The 13,433-nt window shown below is 40.5% G+C and overlaps 1 protein-coding gene across 15 annotated transcripts in view; it reads left to right on the forward strand.

Annotated features, from left to right (window-relative positions):
* ptprsa (protein tyrosine phosphatase receptor type Sa) overlaps positions 1-13,433 on the forward strand; it is a 234,714-nt gene that overhangs the window by 206,240 nt on the left and 15,041 nt on the right. For 8 of the 15 annotated variants that reach the window (XM_079594307.1, XM_079594300.1, XM_079594314.1 and 5 more), the window contains 4 exons: positions 3,566-3,663; positions 6,418-6,541; positions 10,572-10,774; positions 11,930-12,049. In XM_079594307.1, coding sequence (XP_079450433.1) covers positions 3,566-3,663; positions 6,418-6,541; positions 10,572-10,774; positions 11,930-12,049 — 545 coding nt within the window. The remainder of the gene's footprint in view (positions 1-3,565; positions 3,664-6,417; positions 6,542-10,571; positions 10,775-11,929; positions 12,050-13,433) is intronic. The other 7 variants (XM_079594310.1, XM_079594304.1, XM_079594312.1 and 4 more) reach the window with 1 other exon arrangement.

The raw sequence follows: 13,433 nt of genomic DNA on the forward strand, positions 1-13,433 counted from the left end.
CTCCGCGAACAATAGTCCGACATTTGATACATCCCCCCCGCCCCCCAGCGAGGCAGAGGAAAGAGAAGCACGGCTCCCTTTTTTGGTTGTTTTTATGGGGAAATATACCAAGCGTTTTTCCCTTTTATATGTAAATGAACAATCGCATAAAACCGTTTCGCGAACAGCAGCAGAGGATATCAAAAGGATTTGTTATTTGCATCACCTGTCAAGCACAAATAAGAGACTGAAAATATGTAATTAGAGAGTTTGCTTCTCTCGCGCTCCGTGATCTTGAGCTTGATTGCATGGGATAAAAAGAGTGAGAGACGCAAAAATCCTGGCAGAGAGAGCAGAAAGGAAATGAACAGCAACACGAATTTGTCCTTGAAAGAGTTTTATACCTTTCTTACACAGACTTTAAGTACACTTTTTATATCTTTTGCATAAATACTTGAAATTGAATGTGTTTAACCCTCTGGTACTGTTCACGTGTCATACAAAAATTACCCTGATTGTACTATGTTTTAGTTTGATAATATTTTTTTATTTAATAGATTGTATTTTTAGGGGATTTTATGGTACTAAATAATATTTATGCAGTAGTTATTATCCCTTTTTGAGCATAGACCTGAAAAATGAAATTTCCAGCAACGTTTGGTCTCTTTTTAAAGATGACACTTGGCAGATTATTGCTGAAGTGAAAAAAGTTGTTAAAAAGTTAACTTGAAAAAAGTTATAAAATTATACATGTATTATGTTAAATGCACAAAAATACCATTTTCAATTTTTATATGAATCTGAGAAAATCAAACCCATAAATCTAAACAAGCTGTTTTACATATTTGTGGTTGATATCTAAAAAAAAAAGAGCTTTCAGTTAGATTTTTTTGGGGGCGCAGTACCAAACGCTTCCTCTAGATGAAATTAGCTTCCCATTCATTTCCAATGTGCTAATTTTTTACCCTGAACAATACAAGTGACTATTTTTTTCAGGATCTTTGAACCTTTTCAAATGATCTTTGTGTGTGTCTGTGTTCTCACAGCAAGTGGCAAACCCGTTACCAAGTTTCTTACCATTCCAATGAACTAAAAACTTCTAAAAACTCAACACACAAAAAAACTATGGCCGAAAACTGAACAGCACCGGAGGGTTAATTTTGATAACAAAGAAACCTGCAGAGGTTAAAGCATTTTTTTGCACCCCGATCGGATTAAATGTAATTGTTTCTTACATCTTGCAGGGAGAAAATTCCTGAGAACAAACAAATAACAGCCTGTTCATGAAATAGAAAAATGGACGAAGAGTAATTGTTGTTGACACGGAGCAAAGTTGAGGAATAGGTTGACATTGGAAAGAGTTTGTTGGGCTTCGATTGGCCTTTCTCATTGCATTATGGAGGCTGTTGTCATTTAGCATGCAGGTCTGATCTCAGGTTGTTTGCCAAAGTTGCCCTTCGCATCTTTTTCGGGAGTGCTTTGGCATACATTATCTTGGTTCACCTTAAGAGGTTAAAACTGATTCCAGACAATCTCTAAGAGCTTGGCCGGGCTGGTGAAAATAACATTTGTAGACTTACAGAAGTGTTAGCGTCCGGTAATTCATCAAATTCTCACATAACACAAAAAGTACAGCTAGAACTTTTTCAAGACATCTTGTTGAGTGGCGTTATTTGCATAGTTTTTGGGGGGGTTTTCATGACGTCCAATCAGTAAGTTCAATCTCAATCAAACCCAAGCAAAGTCATTTGCAGCATACAACATTTAGAGAAGAAGAAGAAAAAAACGTGTCAAATTGAGCATGGCTAATGTGATTATGCAGATTATCTATGCCTAATTAAATCACAGTACTCTTGAAGGAAGATGTCAACATTAAGCCAACTCTTGACCTCTGAAGTAGACGATGAAAGAAAGTCCAGTGGCCTCTGTACATAAGTTAGCGCCCATCTTAGGAAGAGCTTGTTTGTTTTCTGCTTTATTCCATTACTAATTAATAACTAGATTAACTCCAGCACGGCCTAGGGTTTTTTTTGGGGGGGGGGGGGGGGGTCTGAGCAAACATGTGCTTGTTTGAGGAAAGGTCTTGCAGGGTTAGCATGGGTGGCTGCTTCTGTGACACGCTTGCTCAGCTTTGACTGAACTGAAGCTGAGAACACGACACTTCACTTTTCACCGGTACCATCGGGTCATCTTAACCCAGGCCAGAACTCTCGAATAAACCCCCTACCTCACCCTGATTACCCCCATCATCAGCCCTCCTCCTCGAGAGCTTTATTTCCCATCATTGCTCAAACGAAGGGTTACGTAAGGAAATTACTGCAAGCTTCTGCCAGAAGGAAAGCTGCTGGAAATATTAAGGCAAGACGTCTCCTCTAGGGAAAGGCAATATTATATTTTTCTACCTCTCGCTTGCTCGTATTTTTCGTGTTTAGTGTGGAAGCTTTCCAGATTTTTCCCCCCAGAACAGTAAGTCCATATTTCGTTTTTGGACTACAAGACCATAAATGACATGCAAATGTGTCTGTTTAGTGAAATACAAGACGGAAGCTTGTGTACTTTAGTGTTCAGGTCTACAATAAACAGTATCAGACTGCCAGAACTCCCTACTTGACAGGATTAGAGTTATGGTTATGGTTATGGTTAGGGAAGGGGTGACCAATCTTGCTCCTGGATGGCCACTTTCCTGCCCGGATGTTTCTGGTGATCCTTACGACCTTAATTGGCAGTTTCAGGTGTCTTTAATTACGGATCAATCTAAACCCTATTGGTAGGTAGTCATCCAGAACCCCTATTTTTAGAGGAACACCGGGTTAACCCTACATAGGGAACATGGATCCAATCACCATCGCTGTGAACAATGTACATAGGGTGACAAGCATCAATCTTGTATTGTGGTTTTAGCCTTACGTCTCGCCTCGGTGAAATAGAAGTTTTCAGATTTTGCATTTGATTAAATCTATTATCTTTTGGCTCTGCAGACATGAACTTATTTCCCAAAGGCAGATCTTTCGGGGTTGTGTCTGTGACTCTGTTTGAGAATTAGTTTTTTATGAAGGCAACCAAGCACATTGTTCTCTTCGTCTTAGCCCGTTGAGTACAAACGTATGGTTTGTCTGAGTGCATGGAGTGTCCTCTGCTCATCATTTTTAGCTATAGTGGAGCGAGACCGAAGACATTTCATTGCTTCGGAAATATTGCAAAGCTATTAGGAACCATTTGACCCCTATCAGCGTTGTAATTGGTCTGGGGGTTTTGTAGCACCTTAGCAATGGTCCTTAGGTCCTTGCCTTCATATTGTCTGTATAAAGTCAGTTGGGTTTTTTTTGTTTTTTTTTGTATTAGAACGATCCTGATTGGACGGATTGAGGATGTAGAGCTCTGGCCTGGTCACACTGTGTCCCTAACATCACCCACTGTTCCTCACTCCAGTCCCACCTCATTATCTCCCCTGCTTGGGTGTCTTCCCCCAACCCTGATCCCGCTTTCTCCACCAACATTTGGGATTTTGCTTCTGACTGCCTTTCTTGGCCATGGTGGTCTTACTGACCTTGTCTTTCTGTGTCTTCTTCTCCTGATGGGTGCACAGGTATGATGAACCACCCGCCCATACCCATCTCGGAGCTAGCCGAGCACACAGATCTACTGAAGGCCAACGACAACCTGAAGCTCTCCCAGGAGTACGAGGTACGGCATATTTGTCAAAAAATATTATTTTGCAGGGTATAAAACTAACCTTTTGCAACACCAGCCAATAGTCGGTGACTTAGGACAATTTACCGGCCCTAAATAAAACATTTTTTTACCGGAAATTGAAATGTTTTTGCAAAAACTGACATCAAAATGTTAGATACCAGTGAAAATTCACAATTCTCTCTTCCAATTTCTATTTTCAAGACCACAGCTAAAACTACTAGCCTAACTAATATAAATTTAAAATATTATTAAAGACAAGTATAAGTACTAAGTCAGAAATAAAATAAGGCAGAAGCACAAAGAAATACAATATAACAAAGATACAAATTAAATAAACAGTGCTTTTCAGGTAGGTCTAAAAGTAGTTTTCAGGTACAGAAATGTTATAAAGTAAGCAAATGTAAAATAACACTGCATAGTCTTCATTGTATAAATTAAACATCTTTATTAATGAATCCTTATTAGGCTACTGTCACTTTAAGAGCGAATGCATGGATCTAATATACTGATAGTAACACACTTGCGTTGACTTTTTCAGATGTTTACAATTCACTTAAGACATAACCGACTGTTTACTAGGATACTCACAATTTTTTTTACATAATTTACTGTGAATTTCTCCAGTTGATCGCAAGAAGACGTGAAAGAGAGTTCAGTTTAGTATTCACGCTATCCACACAGCGCGCGAGTAAAAAAAGAGCTCCCTTTCATGTCTTCTTGCTCTTGAATATGGAAATTGTCAAGGCTTAAACTTTCGTGACGATGCAGCACTGGCCCATCAACTGTCCCGAGCGTTCACGTTCATGCATTGTTAGAATTCATAAAAATGTGACTGACCAATTGCGAGTGACAGTTTCATATACTCGCCAATGCCGATTCATACGCATTCAGTGCTTGGTGAGTGTAATTTTAGGCCCTGCTATTTTGTGTTACGAAAAATCAAAGCTGTTCAAGACAGTGCACCTGTGGGTTTTCCTAATAAACCAATTCAGATTGAGACTATTATTTTTGACTATTATGGCCGTTACTCATGTGCCCCGTGGCACGGATGTCTCTGTTTGGAGTGCTGGGCTCGTACATGTAGCGGCTGCTGATTAGCCCTTACTATTGCTGAATCAGCCTTCATTTGCATAGAGCAAATGTCGTCGTCCATCTTAAATCACAGTGTGCTACAGCAGCACTGCCATCAACACCCCCGGGGCTTAATGCCATCTTAAATGCCTCCCAGCGTGAGCCAGACCCGATATCTCAGCAGGAACATGGGCACGCTTGAGTTGAGCCAACCCGCTATCATTTAGGGGACATTGGGTTAGCATATAGATTAGCATTAGCTGCATATGCTAGCCAACTGAAGAAAGTCATTCTTAAGCAGCCTGAGTAGTAGATAGTTGAATATTTAGTTTCTGACCTCGCAAAAAGTGAGCAAACAATGGCGTAATCCAGCAAAGTCAGAGTTTTAGCTGCAGAGTTTCATAAATTGCTACAAGAAATTTGATCAGTCTTCTTGAATAAAACACAGTATTTTTTTGTTTCCAAAGGGGACACCTAGAGGTTTACAATAGAACTGCAAGAGTCATTACATTTGAGAGGTTGCATTTCAAGTACATAATTGAGGTCAGCTGATGATAAAGTTTGGGAACTGCTGCTCTAGAAGGAAAAAAAATGGAAGGAATGTAGTGTTTGATCTTCAGTATGCTAATAATAGCTAGTTAAATCAAAGAGTGATGTTTGTTAAAAACTGGGCTAGAGAAGAAAAAATCAACATTAGAGATGGATGCTGATGTGGAGCAGAAAAAGAGTTTTGGTCCGATACGAGGATGTGGGCGTTATGCAAAACCACGCCGTGGATTCCCAAACTCCGGATTATGACATCAATCTTCCATTCATATGTGATCCGTTATATTACAGCACAGTCTGGCATTTGTCTCTGAGCAGAACCGAACCAATCCAGACCGATGCGTTAAAACCCACAGGCGGTTTTCAGGGTAGATGATAAGAGAGACGTGTTCGAGAGCACGGACAACCTGCGGAGGATCCGTGCTCTGTTATTTGTGCCTGTAATCATCGCAGGGTAAACAGTTACATCAAAACCCCTCATTGTGGGTTATTTAGTCCCAGTTTCAGCATGCAGAGACGGTCGCCTAAATGAAAACATCCCTCAAGCTAGAAGAGCTGGGACGGAGCCATTGCCCGAGAACAGGCTCGGAATCATAATGGAATACTAAATTACCCCGACAGGGGAATAGAATATTTATTCAGAAATTCTCATATTGGGAATGTGGTGGCATTTATCTTGCTGGCGCCAGATAATTCAACCCCTCACAGGAAGGAACAGACTCTTTTATCAGCGTTGCCTTTGCTATTATTCACTGTCCACGTAACGGTCCAGACAAAGCAACCTGGCCGAATGCTCGTGAATATTTTAAAACGGCTTTTAATTGCACTTTAATGTGCGCTGTGATTGCGGTAGACGCTGGACTTTTATCTTGTTGTGAATGTTTATCTGCGCTGCTTTGTGAAGGATTCTCATTTCTTTCCCATCCGCGAGTTTTAGTCCTCCCAGGCCTTGTGGCCTCACTCAACCCCGCTTTCTGAGTGTTGAACTCTCCTCGGTTTCTCCACCTTCTTCTGATGTTCTGGCGGATGCAGACTCACTCTCTTCTCACATTAGTATTCATGCCTGTGATGCTGAGGGGATTGGGAAAAGCCCTGAGGGTGGTTTCATTCCGTACTTTCTCTCCACAGTCCATCGATCCGGGTCAGCAGTTCACCTGGGAGCATTCCAACCTGGAGGTCAACAAACCCAAGAACCGATACGCCAACGTCATCGCCTACGACCACTCCCGCGTAATCCTGGCACCCATCGAAGGTCGGGCAGAACTACACACACACACACACACACACACACACACACACACACACAGATTTTATAAAAAGAAATCCGTCTCAATACGTAGCACCTAAAGGTTCCAGAATGACTGAACTTTGTTGTCGCCCCCATAGATCCGTCTGGCTTCCCAAAAAAAAGCAGTTTAGAGTAGGGCTGTAAACGATTAATCGTGGTTAATCGAATCCAAAATAAAAGTTTGTGTTTACATAATCTATGCGTGTTTATTGTGTATAATTGTTTTGTATATATAAATACACACACATGCATGTATATATTTATGAAAAATTTGTTATTTATATATAAAATAGTTATATTTATATTAGGGCTGTCAAAAGATTAATCGCGATTAATCGCATCCAAAATAAAAGTTTGTGTTTACATAATATATGTGTGTGTATTGTGTATAATTATTTTGTATATATAAATACACACACATGCATGTATATATTTGAGAAATATTTGCATTTATATACTGCATATATATTTTTATATGATTTATATTATATATAAATTAGGGCTGTCAAAAGATTAATCGCGATTAATCGCATCCAAAATAAAAGTTTTTGTTTACATAATATATGTGTGTGTACTGTGTATAATTATTATGTATAAATACACACACATTCATGTATATATTTAAGACATATTTGCATTTATATACTGCATATATACATTTATATAATTGATATTATATATAACTATTTTATAAATAAATATAACCAATTTTTCTTAAACATATACATGATTGTGTGTGTTTTTATATATAAAAATAATTATACACAGTACACACACATATATTATGTAAACACAAACTTTTATTTTGGATGCGATTAATCGCGATTAATCTTTTGACAGCCCTAATATAAATATAACTATTTTATATATAAATAACACATTTTTCTCAAATATATACATGCATGTGTGTGTATTTATATATACAAAATAATTATACACAACACACACACATATATTATGTAAGCACAAACTTTTATTTTGGATTTCGATTAATCGCGATTAATCGTTTACAGCCCTAGTTTAGAGAAATGTCCTGAAGTCTTTCAGAAGAACCTGATCATGTGCATTTGGGAGGATCGCCCTCCATTTTTATGTCTTTATTATAAGTTTTTTTACAGTGTTTATCCGTACAAATCAATTTACTTTCTCTTCTTCCCACACAATTTTATTGTCTGCTCACACACACAAAAGAAACAAGAGTCGGATAATTCACAAGCAGTCAAAATTAAACCAGCAGGCAAATGGTGTAGAGCACAGACTTATCCCAGAGTGCCTTCAGTTGAGGTATAGAAGCTGTCAAGATTTTGGATTAAACATAAAACGTCAGTGGAAAATCAGAAGAGATTCTGCTGTTATGTTGGTAAAATGCCCATATATTTCCCATCCAGAGGCGACTGTCAATGCTCAATGCTCTCTTTTGCTGTTTACAGATATTTTCCCCCCAGGTTCCTCCCTCGTCGTCGCGTCACCTTGATTTTTGCCACAGTTCACCACGACCCAATTTTAGATGAGCAATAACGCAGCGTAACAGAATCATCACAAAGACAGCGCCCATAAATGCATAAATTAATCAAGTTCGAAATTTCCATTTTACAGTGCAGTGATTTCGCCATTAGACACAGCGGTGGAACAATTCGTGCAGGCAGCCGTGCTCTGTTCACTTAGCTATGACTAAAGCGAAACACTCCCGCGATCGCTTTGTGAGACGGGGAAGAGGCTTTTAATGGCATTCTTTTTTCCCCCTGATTGCTAATTTTGTCTTTTTCTCCGACGTAGCGGGGGCTAGAAAATGAGCACAGCCAAGTGTTTCATTGTTCGTTGTTAAAGCACGAAAACAACAATTTAGCACCATGGGCCTGTGTTTGTGATTGAAGCTTTTGTGTTGGATAAACTGTACAATTAAATATGCCTCTTGTAGGTTATTTGCCAGAGGTCTGAAGCGAGTGCGGACCCCGAGTGTAATTACAAGTGACTTGTTTCAGAGAATTGATGGCATTAGCTCCTACTGAAGGATTTGAACAAACCCCAAACCTTAAGGATTGAGTTTGTTGCATAATTCATCCCCCACCGCTTGTGCCACATACATAAATTACATCAAATCATATATATATTTACATTAGTTTGTTAAGGCGAGACACTACAGGTGAATAGGGCACAATTTTTAAATAATAGATATCACCATGAAACTTCCTCAGTTGATTACTTACACAAGTTCATAAAAAAATTTATTACACGTTTTTGAAATTTGTATGATTAATTATGCAAATTAGGCACGATCTCATTAAATATGCGCAATTTTACACCTGAACATATGATAAAGCCAGGTGCAAAATTCTTCTTTCATTTTGTTTACACACAATATGAAAAAAGGTGTTCAGAGGGATTTCAGGATATATGCTTTCATTACCTAGGAAATCTAAATATACTGTCCATAGCCTTAAAAAATAGATTTTGGCCATATTTTTTGGATTAAAATGTCACATAAATCAGGCCAGGAATGATTTATTAACAAATCCCTCTGGACATATCTTCAGAATACTGCTAAGTGTATAACTGGAGAGTTTGGTGTACATCGGCTGAGATGTTTATACTGGAGAATGACAAAAAACTCATTTTGAGAAAACGGCATTTAAAGATTTGTAATGTAAAAATTCATACTTTTTTAGTGGAAACAACTATTTACAGACACAATATCTTATCAAATCATTAGCAACAACAATACAAACCACCTAAATCACATCAACACTTATAAACACAGCATTTATGGCCTTCAACTGAACAGAAAAACACACATCTAAATGTCAGAGCGCGTCACGTGATGCGTCTGAACCAATCACGGTGTCAGAAATTGACATCAGCCAATGAGATTTCCCTTTTAGAGTTAAATGCCCATTGTACTTTCACGATTGGTTGCTGATAAAAAGGAAATGACCATAGAACGCCAACTTTTGTTGAATTTCTGAGAAATCTACAGACGCAAATAGACAAAGTGTAGTAAAATAAAGACCTAAATGTGTATTTTGGACTTTTTTTCACCACAAGTCTGAAAGAAGACATGTTATTGAAGACAAATAGCCCAAAATCTCAAAATTGACCAGTGAAAACCAACCGATGTTTTTCCCTGCCGTATCTCGCCTTAAATCACCTATATTATTATGATGATTATGAGAACTGCATGTTGGTACCCAGAACTAGACCCTGAGATCCAAATTTTGAGGGCCAAGGCCACATGTATGTGGTTTTGAGAGGTCTCAAGACCTAGACCATAAGATTGTTACCTCTAGCAGTAGCACACTAGGGCTTTACCTTTATTCCCGCTGCCTCACGGATCCTGAGCTTAGACGGGAGAATGTTTGGCTGCTTTATGGGAGATTTACTGCGGGCCGCCCAGAGCGATGGCAGAAAGAGAGCGAGACAGGGTCCGGCGTGGGTTCTGCTCGCTGATTTAGTCCTAGTCCAGCCTAATTCCATCGTATAGCATCTGGCCCTAAATCAGCTGCGGTGGAAGCTGTTGGCCGGCCCTCGGAGAGCTAGACAGGGCTGGAAAAGCTGGAAGGAAGTGAGAAAAGGCAGTGAAGGGGCTCAATGGCTTTTCTTTCATGGGGATTATTTTCTATGATGGATATCTGTCACAAGCTCTGCAATAGCCTCTAACCAGACTGTGACTGTATATCACGTTAGTGGAGTAGCAAGTTTTTCACCAGTTAGGAGACTCACACAGCAACATTGTCAGCCATTTTGGAACTGCCGAGAAACGGGTATTAAACCACACTTTTAAAGTCAACACATAATGTTATTCCAGTTTTCCTATGCCAAAACAGCCATGTAGTTTTACAAGACATCATTTGCATGTGGGCCACTTTAATAAATGTACATGTCAGTATATAGATCATATATTTCATTATATATTGATCGTTTATTTCAAATCCTGCTTCTGTATGATATGTCCCTTTTAAAGTGAATGTCTCTGTCATTCTGACTCTAACTTTCACAGTTACCAACCTTCATGCTTCGTTTCAAGGTATCACAGGCAGTGACTACATCAACGCTAACTACATCGACGGCTACCGGAAGCAGAATGCATACATAGCCACGCAGGGGCCGCTGCCGGAGACCTTCGGGGACTTCTGGAGGATGGTGTGGGAGCAACGAGCCGCCACCGTGGTCATGATGACCAGACTGGAGGAGAAGTCACGGGTGAGGCTAGTCAAAAAGCAGACGGCATTTGTGGCTTAATAGAGATTGTTTTCAGAAGAGTTGTAAATATCATTCTCCTGACATTCAAATCAGCTTTATAGTTTTGCCAAATCTTACATTTTTAAACAACCTTTGCATACGGAGCGTGCTGGTGATTCCTTAAAATACTGTCTAGCTATGCAGCTCACTAGATTGTGGAAGAGAGCTAATAGGCCATCTCTTTTACCCTTGTTAAAAAGACTGAGCTTCATACTGGACAAATTGACATTATTCCAGTTGAAATGCCATTGCCGGTTGAGTGAATGAGCAAAAAAGGATGGAGAAAAATAGAGGGAAATAAAGACATAGGCTCTCCGATAACAACCTGGGAATCATCTCTTGGCTCTATCAGAGAGAGAGAGAGAGAGAGGGGAAGTTAAGAAGCCCTCATCTTGAAGACTTCCTCAGCCGTAACGTCCAGAAGTTCATTGAAGACGATTCCGTCACACCCTAGACTGTCAGGCTCAGCAAACTCAGTCAGTATCTCAGGACAGGACACCCCCTCTTGCTCTCGCTCACCATCTTAGCGGGCGCCACATGGTGTATTAGAGCTCTGTCAGATGCGATCACAGTGAGCCATTCAATCTGCAGCATAAGCGCAAAGGACGCATTAAACCTGCACATTTTTGAAGCAGTGGGCTGTCACATCGCATCAGGGCACAGGGGCGGCCTGACTGCTTGCCATGCTCCGTATTGAGTGAATCTTTATTTGGGCTGTGGCAGGCCAGGGGTCTGTCAATGTGCCAGGTGTCAGAGTGGGGAAGGAAAACATTATGCCAAGGTAATTGATCTGACATGGGCAGACGACGAGAAGGGTTTGTGATTGCAGGATTGAACCTCTCGTGAATGTGTATGGAGACTATTTGAAGTCTTACTTCTCATTTTAAGAATCAAAATGTCCTTGGAAAAGGCTTTATTTTGACTCCCTTATGATTATTTGACCAAAAAAGATGAGCAGGATCTCGGTGAGGTTTAGTTCAACAGCACCGTAATTCCTCAGCACACTGAAATTTGCATAGAAATGTATAGGTAAATCTGAGTCAACGACATGCAATAAAGACAGATAAACCAACCTGAATTACTTCAGATATGCTAACATTCCCTCACCCTCTGCAGATAAAGTGCGACCAGTACTGGCCGAGTAGAGGGACAGAGACCTACGGTATGATTCAGGTGACGCTCTTGGACACCATCGAACTCGCCACCTTCTGCGTGCGCACCTTCTCCCTACACAAGGTAAGACTTTTTGTGTCCACCTGTGTAATAGTGCCACCTAGCATGATCTCATATCAAAGAAAACAGCCAAGCACGGTCTACCGCAGGGGGGCCTAATCCTACTCCTGGAGGGCCAGTGTCCTACAGAGTTCAGCTCCAATCCTAATTAAACTAATCAAGTTCTTCAGGATTGGTAGAAACTTCCAGGCAGGTGTCTTTGAGCTAAACTCCACAGGACCTTGGCCCTCCAGGAGCACGATTGGACACCCCTGGTCTACACAAAAGGCGTTTCTGAGATAAGTGCGCTCCCTGCTCTAGGAACACTTTGCTTTAGCTGTTTTAAAGAGTTTTATGTTGTGCACGAGCCTGTTATTTCCCTCTGGACCTTGGAGCAGACACATTACACTGTTTCGCTTCCGGGCCCCGACAGACGTACGCAACCGGGATGATTGCAAACGGTTGAGGCGAACGAGACATTTGTTCCGAAACCCTCACCGGGTTCTCATCTCCACCAACACACGCGCATGTTTTTATAATCTCCTCATTCCACATCCATCATCTTTTAATGTTACGCCTGCCAAAGAGAGGCACTTAGCTAAGTGGCCAGAGCAAAACGACTCCATGCAAAATTGGCATCCCAGACGGCACAGCGGTCAAGTAAACATGAAGTGGTTGGAAGGGAGGAAGAGGAATAGAGAGGGGTCAGCGAGTTGCACGGTCAGACCGTAACGTGAATTAAAATGGATTGAGCTTTTACTGTAGTGAAGGGCGCCCATAAGACACGAGCCGAAGCATTGATTAAAGGGAGACTGTCGTACAGAGCATGAAGAGTGTGCTCATGGTTACGGGATTAAGCTTTCGTTTTAAACCCACAGGAAAGAGAAATGAGATCTCTTCAATATCTCAATTGATTCTCCTAGACAGCACGGACAGTAATTGGATATTCCCCGATTTGTCCCAGAAAGAAAAACCCCAGTAATCCACTAGTTTCAGAAGAGATCTCAAGAGATCTCCTGAGCTATGCATAAGCAATTAAATTGTCTTCTTGGACAGTTTAGATTAAACATAATGTCTCATTTAGTCGTATAGCAGAGTCTGTACTAAAGGGACATCTTCGAATACAGATGAGGTGTGTTTTTGTTGCACCACAGTTTGTTGTATTGCATTGCATGGCTGAATAGTCAGAGTTTGCTTACAACCCTTACACACACACACACACTCGCTGGAACACTGAGGTGTATTTATGTGTGTGCATATCCTGCAGTCGCACACACAGTCAAACCAGAGTCATGAATTCTTAAAAACAATCCTGCACAAGCCCATCCACTGCAGAGAAACACAGCCTGCAGAAGACAGCCAGAGAAAAAAAGTATCCGCCAAAACTGGGCCAGTTTGCTCTTAATTA

Source organism: Phoxinus phoxinus (assembly GCF_949152265.1).
Source record: "Phoxinus phoxinus genome assembly, chromosome: 20".
NCBI classification, from domain to species: Eukaryota; Metazoa; Chordata; class Actinopteri; order Cypriniformes; family Leuciscidae; genus Phoxinus; species Phoxinus phoxinus.